The 26,014-nt window shown below is 46.7% G+C and overlaps 1 protein-coding gene across 4 annotated transcripts in view; it reads right to left on the reverse strand.

The window, feature by feature from the left end:
* The window catches only part of SNX31 (sorting nexin 31), a 73,581-nt gene that overhangs the window by 31,424 nt on the left and 16,143 nt on the right, over positions 1-26,014 (reverse strand). For all 4 annotated transcript variants that reach the window (XM_066372481.1, XM_066372482.1, XM_066372480.1 and 1 more), the window contains exons 5-8: positions 10,471-10,581; positions 6,697-6,787; positions 5,119-5,206; positions 1,604-1,673 (exon numbers count right to left, since the gene is read on the reverse strand). In XM_066372481.1, the coding sequence (XP_066228578.1) occupies positions 1,604-1,673; positions 5,119-5,206; positions 6,697-6,787; positions 10,471-10,581 (360 nt within the window). The remainder of the gene's footprint in view (positions 1-1,603; positions 1,674-5,118; positions 5,207-6,696; positions 6,788-10,470; positions 10,582-26,014) is intronic.

Raw genomic sequence — 26,014 nt, forward strand, 5'->3', positions numbered from 1 at the left:
CTGGATTCACACAACATAAGAGCCACCTGCAAAAAGTATCGTTATATTCTCTTTCTACATCTTCTATATCTTTTGAGTCTACTCAATCTTTTGTTAGAAAATTTTCTGTTTCTTCTTACAAATGTGGAAGGCCCACATGCAGTTAAAACAATTAGTACAATGTCAGGCCCACCACAGGGCTTAGTGCCGACATTCATGCCGGAAACAGTTACAGTTTCTGGGCAGACAGCAGTGAACCAACAAATACCCGATTTCATGAAGAAATCGTTCTAGTAGGAAGAGGGATAGTAAAACAAATATTTAAGATACATATATAAATACACATATATACGTGTGTGTTTGTGTGTATGTGTAACGGGGAAATGCTAAGAAGATAATAAAACAAGTGTGGCAGAAATCGGGGTTTCGTCTGAGTGAAATGGAAAGACGTGGGAGGGTGTGAACAGGGCAAGTTTCCACGCCTCTCTCCCAGAATTATGAAGCCGGGCCTCAGAAAGGATCAGGCCTCCAAGATGCTGACTCGGTGAAGTGAACACTAGGGGGAGCTGGTGAAGCAGGAGGCAGAACTGAGATGGGCACCAGGTCTTGCACCGTGTATCAGGCAGGCAGCACCTGCTGACCATTCCACTGCTCGGCAGAACCTTCACCGTGCGAACTGGGGAAAGGGAACGAGAGCAAACTCTAAATTTACTCCCCTGGAGGTGGAGGAACAGGGATAGGTAGGACCAACTTCATAGTTTGCCGAGCCTGGTGCAAAGTGAAAATGTGGTGTCCCTTGTTCAGAAATTATTAAGAATTTCAAGATGAGACAGCAGAGCATTAGACAAGCATGAGGCCCTTCTGAACACACAGCCTAGTCCAGTGCCACAGGCCACTTGCACATGCATGGGTGCTGGGGCGGGAAGGCTGCTTGTTGGCTCCGGGGAAAAGAAGATAGTGCTGAAGTGAAATACAGGAACGCTGTGTGACTAAATTACTGGGAATATCCTTTCTAGGCTGAAGTAATCAGGGGTCCCCAAACTTTTTACACAGAGGGCCAGTTCACTGTCCCTCAGACCGTTGGAGGGCCGCCACATACAGTGCTCCTCTCACTGACCACCAATGAAAGAGGTGGCCCTTCCAGAAGTGCGGTGGGGGGCCGGATAAATGGCCTCAGGGGGCTGCATGCGGCCCGCGGGCCGTAGTTTGGGGACGCCTGGTCTAGATGATGGTGAGTCAGCTGCAAATTCAGGCAATGATTGTTAAAATGGAAGTAGAAATCTTTTTTTTTTCTCTCTCTAAACTCCACTTTTTTTGGTGTGATAAAATACACATAACACTTTTCACTTTAACTATTTGTAACCATACAATCCAGTGGCACCAAAACATTCATAATGTTGCGTCACCATCACCACTCTCTAAACCTAAAACTTTTTCATCATGCCTAGTGAAAATTCTGTACCCATTAAACAATACTTCCTCCCCTCCCCCAGCCCTGTTCTACTTTCTGTCTCTGAATTTGCCTATTCTAGGTAGGGAGGCAGAATTCTTAGGCCCTACAATTTTTTCCCAATGTTTTAAACCCAAGTGGCCCATAATATGTGGTGTTCTTGGTTCCCCTCACCTGCATGTAGATCAAGCTTACAGCTGCTCTGCAGTCCATCAGCATGGAGTCGAGGGATGGGTCCAGGTACCTGCATAATTCAGGGGTGCTGCATTAATTCTTTTTTTTTTTTTCCTCTGAAGTTGGAAACAGGGAGCAGTCAGACAGACTCTCGCATGCACCCAACCGGGATCCACCCAGCACGCCCACCAGGGGGTGATGCTCTGCCCATCTTGGGGCATTGCTCTGCTGCAATCAGAGCCACTCTAGTGCCTGAGGCAGAGGCCCCGGAGCCATCCCCAGCGCCCGGGCCATCTTTGCTCCAACGGAGCCTTGGCTGCGGGAGGGGAAAAGAGAGACAGAGAGGAAGGAGAGGGGGAGGGGTGGAGAAGCAGATGGGCGCTTCTCCTGTGTGCCCTGGCCGGGAATCGAACCTGTGACTCCCGCACGCCAGGCCGACGCTCTACTACTGAACCAACCAGCCAGGGCCTATGCTGCATTAATTCATACGACACAGCGAGCGGGCACAGCTGGGAGTGCCTGCTTTCTGGGGTGGTGGCCCTCTCTACTTGGAACGCAGGAACCTTTTCTGACAAAGCCCCACCCCTCCACGTGCCCAGCCTTCAGTTTGTCCCTCCACTTCGTCCGTCTCTTCCGTTCCCACTCCCTCCACACTGTAGGCTCTTGCCTAGTGCGCACTGAGAGCAGAGGGGCAAACCAATAATGCTTCAGGGAGTGGTCTGCACCCTGTTCACAGCAGCCCCACTGAGTCACCAAGTCCTGCGGGAGCTTCCCCACCCCACAATACCTGGCACTCTAACTTGCCCGTACCCACACCTATATCGCCATCCTGAACCCGGGACACCCTCATCTCCTGCCTGAGCTGCTCTGGTCACCTCCTCAGGAGGCTGTCTGCCTCACTGGTGTTCCCTCGGTCATGCTCTACATTCTAACAGGGGTACTGTTTCCTGCGTAACCTTCCAGACTCTCGTGGTCTCAGCAACTAGAGCACTTATTCTGCTCCCTTCCAAGGCCCTTCACGGACACCCATTTTCATTTCTAGTTCCACCTCTTACCACATCCCCCTCCCCAACACTCGGTATTCCGATCACGTTTTCTCTTCTGTCCTTCTGCTTGGAAGGGCACACACCTCAGCAAACCCTGTCCCTGCTGTGTCTGCTTCTCCTGGCAGCCTCATCCGCATGTCCCCTCCTCTGCTCCCTACTCTCCAAGGCTGTGTTTAAACCCACTCTTGCTTTCTCAGCACCCTGAGTTTATCCTGATCACTGCTCTAATCAAGTTGATCTTGATACCAAGTATGAGGACCCCTGAGCCCAGGGGCTGGGTCCTGTTCAGAGTTGCCCTCTGCACCTTGGCAAACTGACTAGCATACAGTAAGGTACCATGTCTGTCTCAGGGACCCAGAATCACCAAGACGAATGGAAGTGACAGATAGAAGTACAGCAGCACGCTAAGAACTGGCAGAAACGGCCAGGAAAGCGTGAGGCAGAGGGAAGCAGGGCCGCTGCTCTCAGATGTGTCAGGCAAATAGGCAATGGAATGGCTGAGACTAGGAATAGGATGAAAATATTAGTTGAAGATCAACTTCATTCTGGGGCGTGGGGAAAGAGGCAGCTGAAACATTCTTATTTATTTTCTATTTAACTATTTCACTCATGCATCCCAGGGGCCCCACGTAACAGACAACAGCAACTGTTACATCAGAGAGTTGGAGAGCCCCCAGGCCCATCCCAGACTGGGGCTCTGAGAGGTGAGGGTGGGCACCCTCAGGTCTGGAAAGAAGCATAACATCATTGGAGAGATGTACCAGGGAATTATGGGTAGAGAAAAATCTCTGAGACTGACTAGGGCTCACTGTGAAGCCTCCTTGCTCTCATCCTGTAAGACTTCCCCCAGAAAGTGGACCGGACACCTGCAGGACCCTGTGCCAGGCTCTCCCCTTCCGGTGAGCTGGTCCCCACCTCTAACAACTGAAGGGAGACCTCCTTTCTTCCCAGTTACCAAGAGCGAAGGCATCTGTCTGGATCTGAAATGTGAGCTTGTAGGCAGACATTTGACCTTGCACATATGATCTAGCATTTACCTATTTAATGAAAACATAGGCATAGCCCGATTGCTAATTCAAGCTTCAAGGTGAGGAACAGAATCCTCATCTCTCCTTTGCTCAGGCTCTCCGGAGAGCTCATGGGCAACAAGTCGAAGCCCCAGAAATTTCTGTTGTTGTCATTACTATTATCATCATTATTATCCTCAAGATAACAATAACAAACAAAACCAACATTTATTAAGCATTGGGGATCAGTTTATTTAACCTTCACAATCATCTTATGGAGTAGACTCTATTATTATTATTCCCATTTTATGGATAGAGAAACTGAGTCTTAGACATTTTAGATAACTTGGCTAAGGTTATTCAGCTAAATCCTGAGGGAGCTGGGGCTTAGATTCACATATTGTGATCCCAGGAATAATTGTGCTGAGCCACTCATTACACTGAGCAGCTTCCAGAAGAACGGCTACTCTAGAAACCTTAGGATGGAACCATGCAAGGGTTTCCTTTTCCCTTCTCAGGGTTCCATGCCAAAGATTTTGACCATTTCTCAGAATACTTTTGAATAACAGTAAATGAACTTCTAGCCTTGCTGGGAATGTCCTTCCAAAATTAAAAACCGTAGAGCAGAGCTCTAGCAGGGCATCACAAGGTCAAGATAACTACTATTCCTAGATTTCAAAATGCTTTGCTTTCAAGCTTCTGCGCTCAGATTACTGAATATCTGAGCCAGGAGAGAGTGAACCAAAGAAGCAATCCAATATAGCCATGGAAATAAATATTCGAACTACAGGTTACAGGTTATGTGGGGTTAGGGGAGTGTCCTGGGTCTTGTTATTTTCCTTTATTTCTTTTCCTTCCTCTTTGTAGGGCCCCTGTTTCTTGGGGAAATGGCAGGATTTTCTGCAAGGTGCCCTACTGATCTAGGAATATGGCTGGTCCTGGTATATATGGACTTATCACTGAAATCCTTTCAGAATATAAGCTGACTATATAGAGTTTAAATGCACTGCAAGTTAGTTGAGTCCACCCTTTGCTTCCAGGGAACATCACAATTCAACAAATGAGTCAGACCTGTTCATGATCATCAACAAATTCCTTCAATTAATACAGTCGATAATCCATTTGAAAGCAAGCCCACGACCCACAGTTCCTCACCATTACCTGTTTCCATCCCAACCCCAATAGCCCTTGTTTTTTAAGCCTTACTTACCTTCATGCTGCCATCCTCACAATACTATCCCTTGAGTATTTACTTGAGACCAGTGAAAGTCATCCTCAACATCCTTCCCTTTAGGACAAATAGACCCATCATTGCCCGCTCTGACTTCTTCACTACTTTCCTCTTCGCCTTCCCCAGTCTCTCACTGGCTGTCGGGCTGTGAGCCAACATGGTTAGAATGACAAATCCTGATCGGTGATGGCAAGACAACCTCCAGTGCCTCCTGTCACAATGCTTACTCACCACTTCCTGAGTCCGACCTTGTAGTTTTCCACTTCAGAACTTCGAAGACTCACATAAGGGAGTTCAAAGTCTGCTAACTTTTTCATAACTGGGGAGAGAGGAAAGGGAGTCTTACCGCTTGAAACAGCACAGATAATTTACATCCAGTGGCTTTAAAATGAGAACATAGGACCTGGCCGGTTGGCTCAGTGGTAGAGCGTCGGCCTGGTGTGCAGGAGTCCCGGGTTCGATTCCCAGCCAGGGACACAGAAGTGCCCATCTGCTTCTCCACCCCTCCCCCTCTCCTTCCTCTCTGTCTCTTTCTTCCCCTCCTGCAGCCGAGGCTCCATTGGAGCAAAGTTGGCCCGGGCACTGAGGATGGCTCCATGGCCTCTGCCTCAGGCGCTAGAATGGCTCTGGTCGCAACAGAGCAATGCCCCAGATGGGCAGAGTGTCACCCCCTGGTGGGCATGCCGGGTAGATCCCGGTCGGGCGCATGCAGGAATCTGTCTGACTGCCTCCCCATTTCCAATTTCAAAAAAATACCAAAAAAAAAAAAAAAAGAGAGAGAGAGAACATAAAGCATTTCTACTGGGAAGAATAAAATATAATATTCTCTTGTATCTGTAAGGTTTAGTAAAAAAATAAATAACATTTCATCTTCATAAAATACCAGCAATTCAGTAAGCAATGTTTTACACAGATGAAGAAACAGAGGTCCACAGAGGTCCAGCGCCCTTGCAGCACGCACAGATCCCAGTGGCCAAGCCAACACACAATCCCCTTAACTTCTAACTGCAAACCATATTCCCACAGCTTCCTCGGGACGTATATAAACTACTTTGTGATAATTGGTAACATTTCACAGCTAAAAAACTCACACTATCTAGAAATGCACTGCAGAAAGACGCAAAAGCTAGGTGAATTGGACTGTCATCTTCTATTATCTCATTATATCTCTTTAAAGAATCTAAGAACTTATTTATATCAACTGTACTTTATAGAATATTCTTTCACAAGGAGAAATGATGGTGGGATGAGATGTCCTGGTGACTGGAGACTGGCACTCCAAGGGGCGTAGGGTGCAGCTGGTGGTCAGCAGCCAGGGCAGGCTGGTCAAGGTGAGGTGGATTATCAGGATTGGGACCAGGGCAGGCACAGGAGGACGTAGTTACTGGGAAGACCTGACTTCTTGCTCCTGTTCATGCCACCTCTCTGGAGTTACTTGTCCCAGCTCGCCCTGATCACAGACGCCACCTCCCATCCCCCCAACTTTTCATCCATGAGTGGAGAACAGTAGTAGAGACCACACACCCTGGGGAGGGGGGTGACCAGCTCTTTCATCTCTGGGCTGAGCACCTGCCTACATGACATTTCTTCTGTCCTTTATTATTATTATTAATTATTGATTGACTGATTTTAGGAAGAAAGAGAAGGGAGAGAGAGAGAAGCATTCATTTGTTGTTCCACTTAGTTGTGCATTTATTGGTTGCTTCCCATATGTACCCTGACTGGGGATCAAACCCACAACCTTGGAGTTTCAGGATGACACTCTAAATGACTGAGCTAATCAGCCAGGGCTCCTTCTGTCATTCTTACCAGAGAGCTTCCCCTCCTTGCAAAACCGAATGAGAAATAGGCCAAAGTAGCCCAAGAGCTCCCGACACAGTCCAATTTTTTGTGACACCACCTTTAGCCAAAGATAAGAAAAGGGGAAATGTTAGAAGTATTCACCATGTACGCTATGATGTGCAGAATTTTAAACTGACTGTAAACACAATAAAAAGTGCTTTAATGGGCACACCTTAAAATAAATGTTTTCTGAATCTGAAATGGTCCATGCTTAAATTTAGAAATTAAAAAAAGTGATAGTGAAGAAAAAAGTATCTGTCCCACCACAATGGACATTAACTGGCTTCAGCTGAGGCTGGATGTCCCACCTCAGATGTGGACATGTCTCCTGGATCAATTAGGACTTTATTGTCCACTGGAGGGCAGCACTAAATTCTCCACTAACATCTGTCCTACAACATTCACCTTCCTGTGGGCTTAATTACCAGATATTGGGGAAAGGTGTATTTCCTACTACATGGCTGTCATATAACAGTCTATGAGCTACAAGCCTTTGATACCCTAGGCCTGCTTCTGTCTGATGCCTCTTGTGATGTTCACATCTAATTTACATGGCGTATGCACACTTGAAATACTCAGGTCCCAGGCACGAGCTACCCTCATTTCAAATTCCTTTTTGACTTTCACATCAAAGGACTTTCATTTCAATACCAATGGGGGCATCTTCCCCAGTGGGTCACAGGACTGTAACCTTGTAGTGTTCCCCTAGCAGGAACTTCCATGCCACTACCCCAGACTCTCCATCATCACCCACCCAGCCCAACTGTTGCCTCGTTAAGACTGGGTTTCTGAGTGGTTTTTTGGATGCCCCACTTACACATCATCTCTAACACCCAAGGATTCACCTTTACGCTGCTGTGCCTGAGACAACACTTTAACCATGGCTCCACATTCTCATGTGGAAGCTGTACAAATGCCAGGTTCAAAGGGGGACATTTCTTGTCCGATATCTGACAATTACCCCTCATGAGGCAACCTTATGAGATGGACAGAATGAGTGGGTGTTCTCAGTGTAGCCTTGCAAAGGACTGGGAACTTTCTCCAACTTTTCCCAACACTAAGCTGCATTCTCCTCTCTCCCTTACTTTCTCCCCCATGCTCTGGGGGGACCCATGGGCCCCTCTGTGCGTGGGGGGAGAGGATATGTGCTGGTAGATACAGATCTCTGACCCACATCCACTCAAATGACATAGATTTCTCTCTTCTCTGACTCATTATGAAGACACAAATACAAGCACCTTCTGTTGAGTGGAGTAAGCCTCTACAGAAAGAGACAATGATATTTCTTGGCAAATGTTAACAATGCTACAAAACACAAGCACCAGCAATAAAGCGATATTAACACAAACGCATCCAAAATTTAAAAAAAAAAAAAAAAGCTGTGGACTTATTGCTAGTCCTTAAAGAGCCCAGCAAAATGGGGGTGAGGTGGTCAGGGACAGCAAAGTGAGAGTGAGGCAGGATGCTTTAGGAAACACAGACTGTGATTTTTCATTGCAAAATTTTAATTACATTTTTATGCGAGCAGGAGAATCTCCAGCTCCTGGAAGAGAAGACACATTTCTGCCAGGCTATGTGCTCAGAAACTCCACCATTTTAAGGATAGAGCCTCAGCTAAACTTATCTGATGCTAATGATGTCAGTGTCATAGGTGGGAATTTCTCACAAGCCAATGTGATTGGAAGAGAGAAAGTACGTTTTCCTGAGATCACAAATGTATCTAATTCAACTTATGCTAGGCAGGAAACTGGACAAGACAGACGTATTGTGGAACCCTAGCCTTACTGCCCAACTCAATACTTATGTAGCACTACCTCTAATATCACTAACAATACCAATGGTAGTGACTAACCCTAACCAGCACTTCTGATGGAATGTGAGCTATTTCTATAATTACTTAGACACTGTCTTGACAGCTTAAGCAACTCACCCAGACTTACACAGCTATGACATGACAGCACACAGGAGACCCCAGACTCCCACCAGCCCCTAATTTCAGCTACAGGTAGGTCTAGCTTGGCCAGCGAGCCCAGCGGTGAAAACATGTCAATGATGACGTCATCAGGTGGGGCAGATGATGTCATCAGGTGGGGCAGGTGCTCTCCAGGGCCCCAGAGGCCCAACCATTTCCAGGTTCTCTTACACCCGCAGCTGCACCTGAGCTACCTGCCCAGCCCCAGAGGCATCTGAGCTTATGGTCCCCACTCTCACTATTCCTGTCCTTCTCCTTTTTCATTTATGTGTCTATCTCCCACTTTGTAGGTCCCAGGAGGGCAATTGAGGGAACTGTGGTTTGGGGAGTGGGGGATTGGTATAAATCCCCTCAAGCAGTAATCATCAACTCCTATGATGCTTTTTAGAAAGATCATTCTGGAAATCTGTACAGAAGATGAGCAAGACTGGAAGCAGGGAGACCATTTTGGGGGCTGCTTGTAGAAAGCTAGCTAAGAATGATGAGGGCTTGAACCAGGGGCATGGGGGTAGAAAGGAGGAAACAGGAGGAAGGATGACCAGGAGAGAGACATGGGATACAGCAGCAGGAAGAGTCAGAGGAGGAGCCTGCAGTCACTTCTCCATGGATGGCCTCAGCAATGTGGTGGCCGCTACTGCCACTCACCAGGTCAGAAATACAGGGGCTATGAAAAGGCTAGGGTGGGGTATGTGCACCGACTTCCCAAGAAAAAATATCCAAAATGATCGTGCTCAGGTGGAGCCAAGATCTAGAGAAAGGGTGTTTCCTATCTGGGAACACAAACTGCTCTTCTGAGGGCAGGGAGATACAGTGGGCTGAATCTCCAGGCTAGAAAGAGTCACGGCGCAGAGAACCAACCCTGTTCCACACACACACACTGTCTTGGGCAAAGGTGACTTCGAGAGCTGGGGACCCAGCAGGGAGCACTTTGGTTCATTCAGGCTCGGAAGGCAGCAGATATCACGACCCCAGCAAAAGAACTCTGGCCTTGGCAGGGTCCTGGAACCTCCCCTACTTCCTCTGTTTATAACTTCCTATTCTTCCGTGTAAGTTTCTCTGGAGGATAGAACTAAAACCCTCCAGAGAAAAGGGGACTGGGAACAGTGTGTGGGTGTGAGGAGACGGTGTCCGACCACAGCCCAGCTCAGAGGGAGGACAGGCCCAGGGCAGCGCTGGTCACAGCCACATCTGAAGAAGGGGAGGAAGCTGTCTGGGTCTCGTCCCTTAGAGTCCTCAGAGAGCCCACTAACCTAAGGTCTGGCACAGAGTTAGGCTCGCTGGGGTGTTGCTTTCAGGGGTTTTCCCTGGGAGGGAGGAGTACAATTCTTTTAGCCTTTGACAAACCCACGTCACATTCTCCCAGACCCTGTCACCAGCCCTCCTCACGGTGGCCTGTTTCAGGTTCATCTGGGCTCCACCTTCCTTTCTGCTCCCACCCACAGGACCCCCCATAACAAAGCACTTGTATTTCCAGGGCACATCCCTGGCTGAGTCCCCAGGAGCTGACAGCAGCTCTGGGAAGGCTCTAAGAGATCTCTGGAAAGTTGATGTCCACAGGGAGAGTAAAACCAAAGAGTAAAACCTGGTACTGGCTGTAGCTCAGATTCCCCGGCCAGTCTCCCAGAAGATCCCAGCATCTTGGCAGATCAATTGTCCAGGGTGAAACGGTAGGCAGGAAGCTTCCAGAAGAAAACTGCATCCTAGTCCCTGCCTTTAAATAGTGCTTCTTCCTGCATTTAGTTCTGGGCTGGAGTTTAGATGAAGTTTACCTCTAGGACCCTTTCGGCGGTGTCTGACGTTAGGATTTCAACTGGAATGCTCCTTCCATTGGGCAGAAATATGTCCAGAGAGGCTTTCTTGGTAGAGATGCTAAACGTGTCCTGTGAGCAAAGGGAAAGCACAATAAGCCCCGCCATGACCTCAGGGCACCCCTCACGGAGGGGACAGTCAGCTGTGTCCTGCGCCCGACCCTGAGGGACACAGTATGCAGAAGCACATGAGAGCCCAGGGCAGAGATTTGGGGGACACGGTGGGGATTGAGAGGGGCCAAAGCAATGCAATGACATAGAACTTGAATAATTTTCAGATAAACAACAAGGCATCCATTTTAGGGGGAAAAAATCATCTATATGTCCTTGGTGGTCTCAGATTTACTAAACTCTCATTTTTACTATTTTCAGGCATCCCTAAAAGTCCATAAACTGCAGTAATTTATGATTCTGCTACAGCAAAAATCTTAAGTGTGCAAGCTTGTGACTTGTGTGGCAGCGAGCGGCTGCTGTGGGCGCCCAACTGAGGCGCTCCCTGCTCAGTGCTGCTCCGCCTGTGCCTGTGCACGCAGGAGGGCGCGCGGCTGCGCCTGTGCCTGTGCCTGTGCACGCAGGAGGGCGCACGGCTGCGCCTGTGCCTGTGCCTGTGCACGCAGGAGGCCCCGCGGCTGCACCTGTGCCTGTGCCTGTGCACGCAGGAGGGCGCTCGGCTGCGCCTGTGCCTGTGCACGCAGGAGGGCGCTCGGCTGCGCCTGTGCCTGTGCACGCTGGAGGGCGCTCGGCTGCGCCTGTGCCTGTGCCTGTGCACGCAGGAGGGCGCGCGGCTGCGCCTGTGCCTGTGCACGCTGGAGGCCGGGCAGCTGCACCTGTGCCTGTGCACACAGGAGGCGCACGTGTGCGCTACGGTGAGTGCCAGTCTGACCTGTGAGTTCTCCAGGGACTGCTTTAAACTGTCAAGGACACTCTAGAGCAGGGGTCTCAAACTCGCAGGCCGCATGCGGCCCGCTGAACAATTTTGTGTGGCCCGCAGACTAATCCACGAAGTTCAAAATATTTTGGATAAAATTAAGTAAGCCTAGGGGCCTACTTGTATTTTTCATTTCTCTAGCATCCTAGCTAGATATTAGCTTAGTTAACAGCAGTTGTGATGCGAACTACAGTTTCTGGTCATTTTGTGACACTGAGTAAACTGCATGTACGATTGTGCTTGTTGTACTGATTTTTTTTTGTTTTCAACTGCAGTGAGAAAAGTGTTGCGTAACAGTTGCCTTTTGTAGACCTAGTGCGGCCCGCAGAACGGCTGTGATCTTGCTCTGCGGCCCACATGCTGAGTTGAGTTTGAGACCCCCTGCTCTAGAGACACTGGAAGGCCATCAGAGTTTAGGAAAGTTCAAGGCTGACATTTACTGATTGGCGCTTAGTTTCCAGGGAGAGCAGGACCCCAGGAGGAGGCATGGCCCGGAGCTGCCCAGACAGGCCTCACAGAGCGGCTGTATCTGAAGGTGTGCTGTTTCTAGCACCTCCCAAAGGGGATCCTGTCCGTTCCCAGTGCTGCCCCATCTCTGGGGAGGCTGATTCAGGTCACAGACTTTCCCATCCCGGCCTCGATGACAGATTAACCCTAATACTCGTGGTATGCAGGCAGTCAGTTCACTTTTCTCCTAGGCATTTAGAATGGCACGGGCTATAGGTCTACCTTGGGAGAACTGAGAGTCACTCAAACCATTTACTGTGTTTGAATCCTATTATATAAATCAGAATATTAATAATAGAGAGGGTGGAGCAAGGCGAGGGAGGAAGTAATCACTTTAGTAACTAAAAAATTTGCATCCAGCCCAGGTCACCTTACCTTTTGGTATCAGGAGAGGAGATCCAAATGGCCAATCTGAAGATTGTTTGAGATCGCAGAGCGGAGGCTCAGGTAAGCTGACCAGGTAAACCCCCACTAACAGGCAATGCTTCCCCTTTATCTTTCACTCACCCCCCCTTATTCACAGACACAATAGATTAGACATCAGGCTTTGTAGGGAATGGGAGAGATTTAAACCTCAACCACAGGCCCTGGCCGGTTGGCTCAGTGGTAGAGCATCGGCCTGGTGTGCGGGGGACCCGGGTTCGATTCCCGGCCAGGGCACATAGGAGAAGCGCCCATTTGCTTCTCTACCCTCCCCCTCCTCCTTCCTCTCTGTCTCTCTCTCTTCCCCTCCCACAGCCAAGGTTCCATTGGAGCAAAGATGGCCCGGGTGCTGGGGATGGCTCCTTGGCCTCTGCCCCAGGCGCTAGAGTGGCTCTGGTCGTGGCAGAGCGACCCCCCGGAGGGGCAGAACATCACCCCCTGGTGGGCGTGCCAGGTGGATCCCCATCGGGTGCATGCGGGAGTCTGTCTGACTGTCTCTCCCCGTTTCCAGCTTCAGAAAAATACAAAAAAATAAAATAAAATAAAATAAAAATAATAATAATAAAAAAAACCCTCAACCACATTGCCCAGTTACCTCAAAAGTACAATCACATTAATGACAGGCTTACTTTTCTTAATTTTGTTATCAAAAGGTAAGCTTTGAGTTTACATTTTAACTCCTCCTCCCCTCATACTTACAATTACTAAGTTTCTATCATTCTGAGCCTAAATACTTTAAAGAAGATAATCTGTTTTCCAAATTCAAAAGATTGGTTCAAAAAAAACAACATATGTTTTTGAATGTATTATATCTACCTATGTAGGTGACATGTATCTATAGCATATAATTTATGAGTAAATAGATCTATGCATTTATTATACACAAATATATTGTTAGAGTGCTCTGTGCTAACTGCTTCACATATAGTAGCTAGTTTAATTTTTCTAACTTAACTCCTCTTTTTTCAGATGAAGTTCATAAAGGTTAAATAAGTTAGCCCAGGACACACTTCTAGAAGGTGGCAGAGGCACAATTCAAGGCCAGCTCCACAAGACTCTAGGGCCTGGGCTTTCAATAGGGTGATCACAACTCCGAGCTGGCCCAGGAAGGTTCCAGGGTGAGCCTGTCATCCACCATTGTTATGGACTACATGTTGTCTCTCCTCCACCACCCGGTTCATACGTTGAAGACCTAACCTCCAGTGTGATGGTATTTGCAGATGGGGCCTTTAGGAGGTGATTAGGGTTAGTTGAAGTCATGTCCCCCTATAAAAGAGACAGCAGGAAGCTTGTTCTCTTTCCATGCATGCACAAAGAAGAAATTTCTTTCTCAGTTGTAGGAATTTCTGTTTAAGCCATCCAGTCTATATTTTGTTAAGGCAGCTAAAGCGGTCTACTACAAGTATAATAATTTTAGCACTCCTTTCATTTCCCAAAGTGTCCAAGTGTAAGTTATATGGCCCCTGCATCAACTACCATGTTATGCTGCCTCCTTCCACATAGAATAGGTCTCTGGAGACCTGCCATAAATTAGCCACCTACCGATCACCATCAATTTTCAGACAGTCCTGTGTCTTTTTGTCAGAATCGGCCTCTGAACCAGCAAATGCTGAGTCACCTACCACGTTTTCCCTCTAAGCATCCAGTACTGGGGCAATCTACTTCCTAGAATCCCTCAAGAATCATTCCAAGATCTTTCCCAGAATGTCAGAGCTGCTGGTTTCTTTTCCACAGCACTGGCCCTGAGCAATCCTCATACAACCTCAGGCGACACTTTCCTCACTTCTATCTTTCCAGGAGAATTTTGGAAACTTCCCTAGTTCCCCTACAGTCATGATAACTGATTGATGGTGAATCCAGCAAGACCCCCCCCCCAAAAAAAAACACCATATTTAGCCTATACACAGGTAGTCAGGGGTTCCCCTGATGGGATTGTTGGAAATAGTCCTTTTCTAGGTACACCTTTGCCTAATATCTCAAACATCTCTTACCTCGCGGCAGGGGCGGGATAGGAGACAGGACCACTCACAGAGTGAATGGAAAGAATGCCATTGCTTTGTGATAAGATTCTAAAGCAAACCCCAGTGTTAACTCAGGTTACCTCAATGTAGCTCCCAACTCAAACCATACGGCAGACCACCAGTAAGATATCTAAATTATATGAAAAGTTAAAATAATATAAATGCATATCTTTATTAAATTCTTCTGCAAAAGAAGAGTGACGAAGCATTTTGATTGGTAGAGCAAGTCAGATAACAGATGGTCCTGAAATCAGACAATCGAGGATTTTATTAAAAAGACAAAAGAAAGCTATGGTGGTTCTGGATGGGGAAATGGGAGGATGGAAATGGAGTTATAGAAAGGTTTGGCTGGCAGTGTGGTGAAAATGGACTAGAACGGAGTCTGGGGGGTAGGGGAGATTCAAGACAGGTTGGCTGCAGTAATCTGCGCATAAGGTACTGAGGGTCTGGGCCAGATCACATGGTTAAGAAGCACATAATCTACAGAGCAGACTGTCTGGGTTACCAGGATACCTCCCTCACTCATCGCATTGATGGTGTGTAAACCTGGAGAGGTTACTTTCCTTCTGTGTACCTCATTCCTTTGCTCTAAAATAAGGATGGTTGCCTGACCTATGGTGGTGCAGCGGATGAGGCATTGACCTGGACCGCTAGGTCACTGGTTCGAAAACTTGGGCTTGCCCCGTCAAGGCACATCTGAGAGGCAACTACTATGAGCTGATGCTTCCCGCTCCTCCTCCCACCCCCTTTCTCTCCCTCTTCTCTCGAAAATCAATAAATAAAAATCTTTTAAAATAAATAAATAAAATAAAATCAGGATAGTAATAGTGCTCACCTCACAGGGCTGTGGTGAGGATTCAGGAGGCAGCATTTAGAACTTGGAAGAGCACTCATGGTCGTCCCTCAAACAGCAGCTTTATTGTTTTGTTATGGTTGGGAAAGTGAGGAGGAAGTTACATCTTTAATTTAAATTAGTGGCAACAGATAAAAATAAAGGAGTCAAGAAAAGAATCAGGAAGATGTTTTCAACACTCATATTTAGTCAAGTTCTGAGTCCTGCATGTTTTACATCTTAAACTATCTCTTGAATCCATCTACTTTTCATCTCCCCACCAGCACCTTAGAGCCAACTGACACTTCCCTAGACCCCTGCCATGGCCTCCTCACTGGTCTCCTCGCTTCTACCTCCCCTTCCCCAGTGTGCCCCCCCCCCCACAAAGCACTCTCCACACAGCAGCCAGAGAAATATTTTTCACATGCAAAACTAAAAATGTCCTTTTCTTGCTTAAAACCCTCCTACGTCTTTTACATTGCTCATGAACACTAAAGGAAAAACCCTGTTTTCTCTACTCTGTTCACACCAACACCTCTGACGCTGACTAACAGGAGTTAGCTTGGACCCCACAGGTTCCAGGCTCAGTTCCCTAAGGCTGCTGCGCCCCAGCTTCAGATGCCAATTGCAAGTCCAGGCCTCCCACCCTGCTGGCCAACCAGTTGTAAATGGAAGGTTCCCAACATGTCCTGCTTAAGTTTGATCATTTTCTAGGACAGCTCACAGAACTTAGGAAAGCTCTTTACTTATGATTGCTCATTTATTGTAAGAGATACAATTCAGGAGGAGCCAAACAGAAGAGATGCATAGGGCCACGTATGTGGGAAGGGCGGGAGCTCCCCTGCCTCCCGGGGTGCACCACCCTCCCAGCCCTCTGTGTGCTCAAGACTCTGAAGCTCTCCCAACCCCACACTTTAGGGCAGGGGTCCCCAAACTACGGCCCGTGGGCCACATGTGGCCCCCTGAGGCCATTTATCCTGCCCCCGCTGCACTTCCGGAAGGGGCACCTCTTTCATTGGTGGTCAGTGAGAGGAGCACATATTACTTGTTACGGCTAGCAGTGACAAATATGGAACCGGATATTGACCATCTCATTAGCCAAAAGCAGGCCCATAGTTCCCATTGAAATACTGGTCAGCTTGTTGATTTAAATTTACTTGTTCTTTATTTTAAATATTGTATTTGTTTCCGTTTTTTTTTTTGTTTGTTTGTTTGTTTGTTTTTTTTTTACTTTAAAATAAGATATGTGCAGTGTGCATAGGGATTTGTTCATAGTTTTTTTTTATAGTCCGGCCCTCCAACGGTCTGAGGGACAGTGAACTGGCCCCCTGTGTAAAAAGTTTGGGGACCCCTGCTTTAGGGAGTTTTACAGAGACTTCAGCACATAGACATGATCAATTATTAATTCAATATCTATCCCCTCTTTCCTCCCCAGGGCCAGGGAATGAGGCAAAAAGTTCCAATCCTTTCATTACTCCTTTGACCATCCTACCTTGAAGCTATCTAGGGGTTCCCAGTCACCAGTCATCTCATTAGCATACAAAAAGACACTTTCTTTAAGGTAACATTGGTTTATAACACATGAGTTTCAGCTGTGTAACATAATTTGACATTTATATATATATAAAGTTCTTAGAAGCTCTGTGTAAGACATGCCTGTCACCCCATCACTCAAAAAATTACAAAGGTTTTTGGAGCTCTGTGTGGGAACCAAGTTCAGAGACCAAATATGTATTTACTTCTTATTCTGTCACAGACACCCAGCCCTTTGTCACTGGCCAGGACGGAACAAGTCAATTGGCAACTGCCCTCCCTATCCTTCCTCCTTCTTCCTAGCGATTACCCCATAGGTTGCCGCATCCAGCGGAGTTATGACTCTATTAGGGAGAAAGATGAAGGAAGGTGAGGGCATTCTCCTCCCACTGGGACTGCTAATCTTAAAGCACATGGCCATTTTTATCACAGCCTGGAGAGAGGCTCTGTGAGGATGGAGTCAACACAGAGAAGAAACGGAGCTTTGAGTAGAGAGCGGGGAGGGAGTGCCAGCCAGACTTCGACTTTTCATCTAAATGAACAGAGTTCCCATTTGTGATTTTTTTTCCCTTGCAACTTAAATAGATCTATCCAATACCTTACTCCAGTGGTCCCCAACCCCCGGGCCGCGGACTGGTACTGGTCCGTGGGCCATTTGGTACTGGTCCACAGAGAAAGAATAAATAACTTACATTATTTCTGTTTTATTTATATTTAAGCCTGAACAATGTTTTATTTTTTAAAAATGACCAGATTCCCTCTGTTACATCCGTCTAAGACTCACTCTGGACGCCTGTCTCGTAAGTTCGACAATTATATTTAAAAATACCACAGTTTTTATGCTGGTCGCATAATTTTATTTTGTGCATTTATATGTCCCACTGTAAAGGCCGGTCCATGAAAATATTTTCTGACATTAAACCAGTCCGTGGCCCAAAAAAGGTTGGGGACCACTGCCTTACCCTATCCAACTATTTGTTTGTTGAATGCTCTTGGCTTTCTTATACTTAATTTGTTTAAAGCTAGGTTCAGGAGCTACTTAGATGATAAGCTCCTTCAGATAAAGGATTATGTAGTAATTTCTTTTGAACAGTACCTGTACAAATGGATATTTGAACAATCTTGGTGCCATATTTCTCCAAACAATCTAAGTGAGAGGCTTAAAAAAAGGATGGTGGCATCTAAACTTGAACATTTAAAAACCGATTGTTAGCCCTGGCCAGTTGGCTCAGTGGTAGAGCGTCAGCCTGGCGTGCAAGGGGTCCCGGGTTCGATTCCCGGCCAGGGCACACAGGAGAAGCGTCCATCTGCTTCTCCACCCCTCCCCCTCTCCTTCCTCTCTGTCTCTCTCTTCCCCTCCCGCAGCCAAGGCTCCATTGGAGCAAAGATGGCCCGGGCGCTGGGGATGCCTCCTTGGCCTCTGCCCCAGGCGCTGGAGTGGCTCTGGTCGCAACAGAGCGACGCCCTGGAGGGGCAGAGCATAGCCCCCTGGTGGGCAGAGCGTCGCCCCCTGGTGGGCGTGCAGGGTGCATCCTGGTCGGGCGCATGCGGGAGTCTGTCTGACTGTCTCTCCCCGTTTCCAGCTTCGGAAAAATAAAAAAATAAAAAATAAAAAATAAAAAAAAACCCGATTGTTTATAACTGGTACCTCCCTCTCTAGCCCACCAGTGCATATTTACATTGCCTATATTTTAGAAGAGAACATTCCAATTAAAGTCTCCTATGTTCTGTTTGACACCGCAACATGGTTTCAGTTGAAATAACCTTCTCTCAGCAGGTAACCTCCACATCAAGGGAAGAAAAAGGTTCAAGGACCATCCAACTCTGACATTTGTTGGAATGGGACACATGAGATGACAACTGGTCCTCGATCTTCCTCCTCCTCTCTGGCATGTCCTACCAATTGCCTCAGTCAATGGAGTTCTGACTCACACTCTATTTCAACCTTCTCCACTCTCCCCAACCATCCAACCACATCTACCTCCTCCCTCATCCCTACCAGCTGACCTTACCTCCTATAATCATGGAAGAAATGTCAAGAAGGGACTTGCTCTGCATCTACTCATAAACCTTGGACCGTGCCTGCCGCCTTGCCCAGTATTTCTTTCTCTTTGTCTCACATTCAGTTTAAAAGGCATCCTTCCTCCACCAGACTCAATTCATGTTCAACCCTCCTCCCTCTATTACTAGATGCCATTGAACACAAGACCAATCCCACCCACTCCGACTCTTAAACTCTCCTTTTCTATTAGCTATTTCCAACCAGCAGGAAAACTTACTCAAGCTTCTTTCATCCTCAACAACAGAAAGACAGAGACTCTCTGTGGATCACCTCCAAGAAAAGGACCTGGCCGATTTGACCATGGGAAAGTTCTGTTCTCAGTACTGCTGGAGGTATAGAAAATCAACTTTCTATAAAGTGTTTAAAGACAACTAAGCATATACATTTTCTTTTAAATGATGCCATTTTAACTCCAGATAAAAAGGAAAGTCGTTCAAGAAGGTAAAGGTAAATATTTACATATTATAGTGATCGAAATACTAGCTAACGATTTAATTTTCATAACAAAATTGAATAGAAGGGGAGAGGAAAAAGGTGATTGAAGAAAGATGAAATCCTCACCCCCCACCCATAACAGGCAGTCAGTGGAAAATGTCCACAAATTAAGGAATAAGAGAAAGTTAGAGATGTGTATCATTACCTCCAGATTATTAAATCTCTGAAGAAAAAGCTGAAAGATGTGAAAGCCAGTGTCTCTGAAGAGCAGGACAGGGTTATGTGATAATCCATTATAACACTATTTTACTTTTAAAACTGTAAGCACAATTTGCTTTGAAAAAATACACATTTTTAGAACATGGTAAAGAGGATAAATAATGGCACAGAAGAACCTTTACATCATGAGATAAAGGCTGGTGCACAATAGCTCAGGTCGTCCAGGTTTGGAGTGGTGATCAAGGAGGAATGTGGCTCTTTCTGTGGTGTTTGAAGTATATGAGAATGTACATAATTAATAAAAGGTAATAAAAAGCAATACAAAAACACAATTAGAGGGAAAAGACAACTAGGTAAATGTAGATTATAGAGAAGCAAGGTCTTAGCTAAGCTGTCACCTTGATCTAAGGTGGATCAGGTATCCAACTGCACACTTTACACTAGAAAATTAAACACATTTATCTTTAAGAAACATCAAAATCCTCCAATACCACGGGTTGCCTTAACACACTTTCACACATCTGGTAATTCTTTTCCAATTGAACTTAATAACCTGAGAAGTTTCTTAATTTCCCAAAGAAGATCAATTAGTGTGTTTTACTGATACTCTGCACTAATAGCCGCAGAGCTTATTACTGAGGTTTCTTATCCAAGAAAATCTATACTTGGACTCACCAAGCTCTAAATTTCTATCCCAATAATGGGCCCTAATCATTTCACTACAAAGAAACATTCTTAACAGGAAATGGGGAATAGTCACTTCTAAGATGAGCCAAACATAGCCCCGGTCAGCAAAACTTCCCAAATATGCAAGTCACCCCTCCCTTCACAGACATGCAAAAGCCACTCCAAATGCTTTCTTGATTTCTTTTTCTCAAACATGTTGTTCACATGAGGCCATAGAACATGACAGTTTAAGAACTAGGACCATAAAATTGTCTTGAGTCTAAGATTTTGGTTTTGCCTTTTCAGAAGTCCCTTCATTTCTAAGGTGATCAGGACAGATCAGATCTAGACACACAAAACAAAGGGGACCCGGTGGGAGGCAGGGCTGGGTGGACTACCACCACGACAGAAATATCTTACCTCAGTGGAGAAGGACTCCCTGGGTTCAGATCCCAGCTCTTCCACTTGTGAGATATGTATCCTTGGGCAAGTCAGTGACCCTGAAGCTAACAGCACCCCCCTCAGCAAGCTGTAAGGAACACCTGAGGGACTGCACCTAGCGCGCAGGCCTCGTCCAGACTAACTGCCCTGTAGAGGTACCCCCCCCCCTTATTTTTGCAGCTTGCCTTTGCCACCTTTGAGAAATGCGTTCTTTGGCCTCCTGGAAGGTTGTGTATATTCACGTTTCCAATGTCACGTGTTCTTGCCCAGAGACCAGAAGGTGTCCTTGTACCTGCTGAGACCTGGAGAGCCAGGCCTATGAACATGTGACCATTTGGCAATAACCACTTGGAAACAGCAGTCCAAGAACTTGGCGGTGAAAATGTCCAAGTAGGGTCCATATAATACTGAGTGGGGGAGCCACCGCGTCCCGCTGCTCGGGCTCCTTTCCTGTCGCCGCTGCTCACGCCAGCCCTCTCCGCTCCCACGGGCCCTCCGGGAACCGTTCACTGCTCAGCCGGGCGAGTCTCTCCTACACCGGCTGCACCTGTCCACTACTGATAAATCACTCTGGCTCTAGAAGGGGCAGGGAGTCTACGGGCAGCTGGAGTAGAAGTGGCTACTGCTTCCCTTTTCCCAGTATCAGTCCTGAGTCTCCCAGACTGCCAGATATTAGGTTGTTTGTTGGGTTTTCCCCTTGATGGAAAGAAAAGGCTAGAGTATGATCTTATTCGCCTCCCCACCTGGAAATCTTCCAATACCAACTTAGATGTCACTTCCTTTAGAAGGGCTCCCTGACCAAGGCGCCCTCTACCACGTCTCCCAGACACACGGTCATCCTGTGTCCAGTCTCCAATGTTGTGTGTGACACAGCGACACTGGTTTTAATTGAGGTCAACTTCTCTCAGAGTGTGACCTCCACATCAAGGGAGGCCAAGGCTCAAGGACCACCCAACTCTTTGCCCTTCCCTCACCAGGTCACAGACAGGGGGTGACAATATTTGGGGAGTGGCAGGGCCCACAAATGGGCCGAGAGGATGGAAATCTAGACGGCGCCCTACCTCTCTCCTGGATCGTGGCCTATAACCGTAGTGCTCAGTCCTGGATCATGTGCCTGGTCCTAGATCACGGTGCTCACTACATTTAGTGACTTGCCCAGTGATTTTCCTCTCTCCCCAATAAGACAGGAAACTCTGCTGCTAGACTGGGTGCTGTTACTGGTGTCTCCCCTGCCTCCAGAGTGATGTTGGCTCTGAGCAGCATTCGATACATATCTGTTCAGCATATGAACAATAAAGAACAGCATAGCCTGACCTGTGGTGGCTCGGTGGATAAAGCATCAACCAGGAACGCTGAGGTCACCAGTCGAAACTCCGGGCTTGCCTGGTCAAGGCACATAGGAAAAGCAACTACTATGAGTTGATGCTTCCCGCTCCACCCACACCCCCTTTCTCTCTTTCTTTCTTTCTCTCTCTCTCTCTCTCTCTCTCTCTCTCCCCCCCTTTTTAAAAATCAATAAAATCTTAAGATAATTCTTAAAGGAATGGTATAAAACAGGATGGGGATACAACACACACGGGACAACTTTCCTGACTTAAACATAATTTCCTTTTCAAAATCATAACGCAAACTTCCTTTACAAACATTTTCAGGAGTCAAGCTGCCTGTCCTGCTCTCTTTCTTGGAGGCAATAAGAAAACAGTTGGAAGAAATAATCTTTGAAGAAGTTGGAAACGGCGGCAGGCCTGCACACTGGGTTTTCAGAGGGGCTGCTCCGCGCAGCGGAAGGCGCGCCTGGGCAGGGAGGAGGGGCAGCGGTCTGGGGGTGGCACGGGCTCAGCAGTGCAGGTGTCTCGGGGCAGCGCGTCAGGGGGCACTCGGCCTGTCTGGGACAGAACTCTGGGCCCATCTGACAGCACCTGTGGCAGGGGACGCCCACAGAATGTGCAGACATACCACCTTTGCAGAAAGCAACCTCTCATTATGGTTGAGAAGAGAAAAAAAGGACCGGCATTGATAAAGACAGCAAGTACTTCGTAAGTGTGAACGTGTGTCAGGTGACATTTAAGTGCTTTAAGAGCACTTGCTCACTTACTCCTCAAAACGACCCAAGAGACAGCAGCTATTTTCCCCATTTTAAAGATGGGGAAACTGAGCCTGACCTGTGGTGGCGCAGTGGATAAAGCGTCGACCTGGAAATGCTGAGGTCGCCGGTTCGAAACCCTGGGCTTGCCTGGTCAAGGCACATATGGGAGTTGATGCTTCCTGCTCCTCCCCCTTCTCTCTCCCTGTTTCTCTCTCTCTCTCCCTCTCTCTCTCCTTTCTAAAATGAATAAATAAAATAAAAATAAATATTAAAAAAAAAAGGTTCACTTAGATATAAACTTATTAAAGATGGGGAATCTGCCCTGGCCGGTTGGCTCAGCGGTAGAGCGTCGGCCTAGTGTGCGGAGGTCCTGGGTTCGATTCCCGGCCAGGGCACACAGGAGAAGCGCCCATTTGCTTCTCCACCCCTCCGTCGGGCGCATGTGGGAGTCTGTCTGACTGTCTCTCCCTGTTTCCAGCTTCAGAAAAATGAAAAAAAAAAAAAAAAAAAAAAGGGGGAAACTGAGATACAAAAAGGCTAAGTAAATTGTCTCAAGCCATACAAATCGGAAGTCGGGCAACCAAGTTTGAACCTCAGCCATCTCAGTCCTGAGTCATCAGGCCATCGCTGAGCCGGTCCTAAGGCTGCTTAGTGGACAGTGGGGTTAGTGCAGATCGTGACCGAGGGACTGCGGTTAGTGGCCTCACTGCCGGACATGCTGCTCAGGCTGTTTGGTGGACACTGAGGTTAAAGTGCAGCTCGTGACTGAGAGACTGCGGTTAGTGGCCTCACTGCTGGACATGCTGCTCAGGCTGCTTAGTGGACAGTGGGGTTAGAGTGCAGATCGTGACTGAGAGACTGCGGTTAGCGGCCTCACTGCCGGACATGCTGCTCAGGATTTGGGGAAGAAACAAGAGGCAAGAGCGGAAGTACAACAGACAGAATCAAATGACGGAACTCCATCTCCTGCCCTACATTCTGTGTCGGGACAGCTGGGTCACAAAGCTCGGTCCCTTCAAAGTTGAGAAGAACTGGTAAGGGACAGAGGCAAAGCCCTGAGAGAAAGGGGGAAAGAAACATGACCAACTAAGGCTAAAAAATACATCCCAAAAATGATGTCACTAAGGAGATGAAAATGATAGATGTGTTAATAAAAATATGGTTTCTCTGAACTCAGACCTCAAAGAACAGGTAAAGAGGTAAAATGGGAAAAGGATACAAAAGTAAGTTGACAAGATTCATAGAAGTGAAAGAGAAAAATAAACCCACTGTAAAAACTTTATCAGAAGAAGCAACAAGAGACTGTTGAATGCAGCTGAAGCAGACGGCGTTTGCATAAATTTATAAAGGTGAAATACTAAGAGAACTAAATCAGGTAAAAATATCTCAAATTATCACAAAAAAAGACACTTAAAACAAAGCTCCAAATAACCAATATCCGTGAATGATTTTTAAAAAGCACTGAAAGTGCCTGACCAGGCGGTGGCACAGTGGATAGAACGTCAGACTGGGATGCCAAGGACCCAGGTTCGAGACCTTGAGGTCACCAGCACAAAAGCTCACCAGCTTGAGCCCAAGGTCGCTGGCTCCAGCAAGGGGTTACTCGGTCTGCTGAAGGCCTGCGGTCAAGGCACCTATCAGAAAGCAATCAATGAACAACTAAGGTGTTGCAATGTGCAATGAAAAACTAATAATTGATGCTTCTCATCTCTCCATTCCTGTCTGTCTGTTCCTGTCTAGCCCTCTCTCTGACTCTCTCTCTGTCTCTGTAAAAAAAGAAAATACAAAAAGAAAAACAAAAAATAAAAACTTAAAAAAAAATAATGCTAACCATTAAAAAAAAAAGCAGTGAAAGTAAAAACCATAATGTACACATACAAAAGCTGATAGAATCAAGGTCAGACATCCTTCTGTGTATGGACATGGGATAATTTGCAAGATAGAAGTTTTTCAAAACACAAGAATCAGACAGTGGGTAGGAGTATGGGCCTATTTGTAAAGCAAAAGTGATATGCATACACATGCAGAACACACAGTAAACTGTATACCACAGCTGTCCCTGAGGTCTGTGGTGGTTCCTTTTATCACAGACCAGGGGTCCCCAAACTACGACCCGCGGGCCACATGCGGCCCCCTGAGGCCATTTATCCGGCCCCCGCCACAGTTTCGGAAGGGGCACCTCTTTCATTGGTGGTCAGTGAGAGGAGCACATTGACCATCTCATTAGCCAAAAGCAGGCCCATAGTTCCCACTGAAATACTGGTCAGTTTGTTGATTTAAATTTACTTGTTCTTTATTTTAAATATTGTATTTGTTCCTGTTTTGTTTTTACTTTAAAATAAGATATGTGCAGTATGCATAAGGATTTGTTCATAGTTTTTTTTATAGTCTGGCCCTCCAACGGTCTGAGGGACAGTGAACTGGCCCCCTGTGTAAAAGTTTGGGGACCCCTGTCACAGACCCTTATACGCTCTTTCAATGTTACTACCAACACCACCTCAACAACAAACTTTTTGAAGAAAAGGAAAGTGTGTGTGTGTGTGTGTGTGTGTGTGTGTGTGTGTGTGTGTGTTCTTTAAACCATCCAGTGCATGTGAAAATACAAATGACTAGACTATGGGGTCAGGTTGAGTGGGCCAGTCAGTGTATCAACATAGTTGAATGACTGAATAAATGAAATCTGCTTCCACTTTTTACAACTCTGACCAAGGTATCATTCTTTCCCAAGCTAGGGGCCCACTTTAATAATATATCATTGTACAACTAAGCTTTTCAAAGTTTTTCCTTTCAGTTAAGAACATACCTTCAGGCATAAAAATGTTCCCGTATGTACAATTAGAATGAGTGATGTGCTAAACGAATGTGCTTGGCGAATTCCCAGCCCCTAGTGGACAAGAGGGCAGGGGTCAGACCAACAAAGGAAGGTGAGCTGCTGTCTATCATTCTATGCAGATTGGGTTTTCTCTGGGATCCACTTAAATACAGCGTGGGGTAAAAGTAGGTTTACAGCTGTGAGTACACAAAACGGAGTTTATTCTTATATTATTATTTATTAATTATTGTATTATTTTCCACAAACAACTGTAAACCTACCTTTGTCAAATCCTGTACAGTTAGGAGCAGAGACTATGCAAGCAATGTGGCGTGACTGTGACTGCTGCCTGCTGGCTTCTCCAGGGCACACTCGGAACTCAGCTATAGAAGTAGCATCCCTGCACTGTCATGGGGTCCTGAATGACAAAAGAATCTCTTCTTCATGACCAGTTTTGAGGTGTACAATGCTTAGGCTACAGAGAAAAAGGTATCTGCTTTATTAAAATGAACTAAAGGTCAAGTGACACACTTAATTTTC

This window comes from Saccopteryx leptura, chromosome 3 (assembly GCF_036850995.1).
Source record: "Saccopteryx leptura isolate mSacLep1 chromosome 3, mSacLep1_pri_phased_curated, whole genome shotgun sequence".
Lineage (NCBI taxonomy): Eukaryota > Metazoa > Chordata > Mammalia > Chiroptera > Emballonuridae > Saccopteryx > Saccopteryx leptura.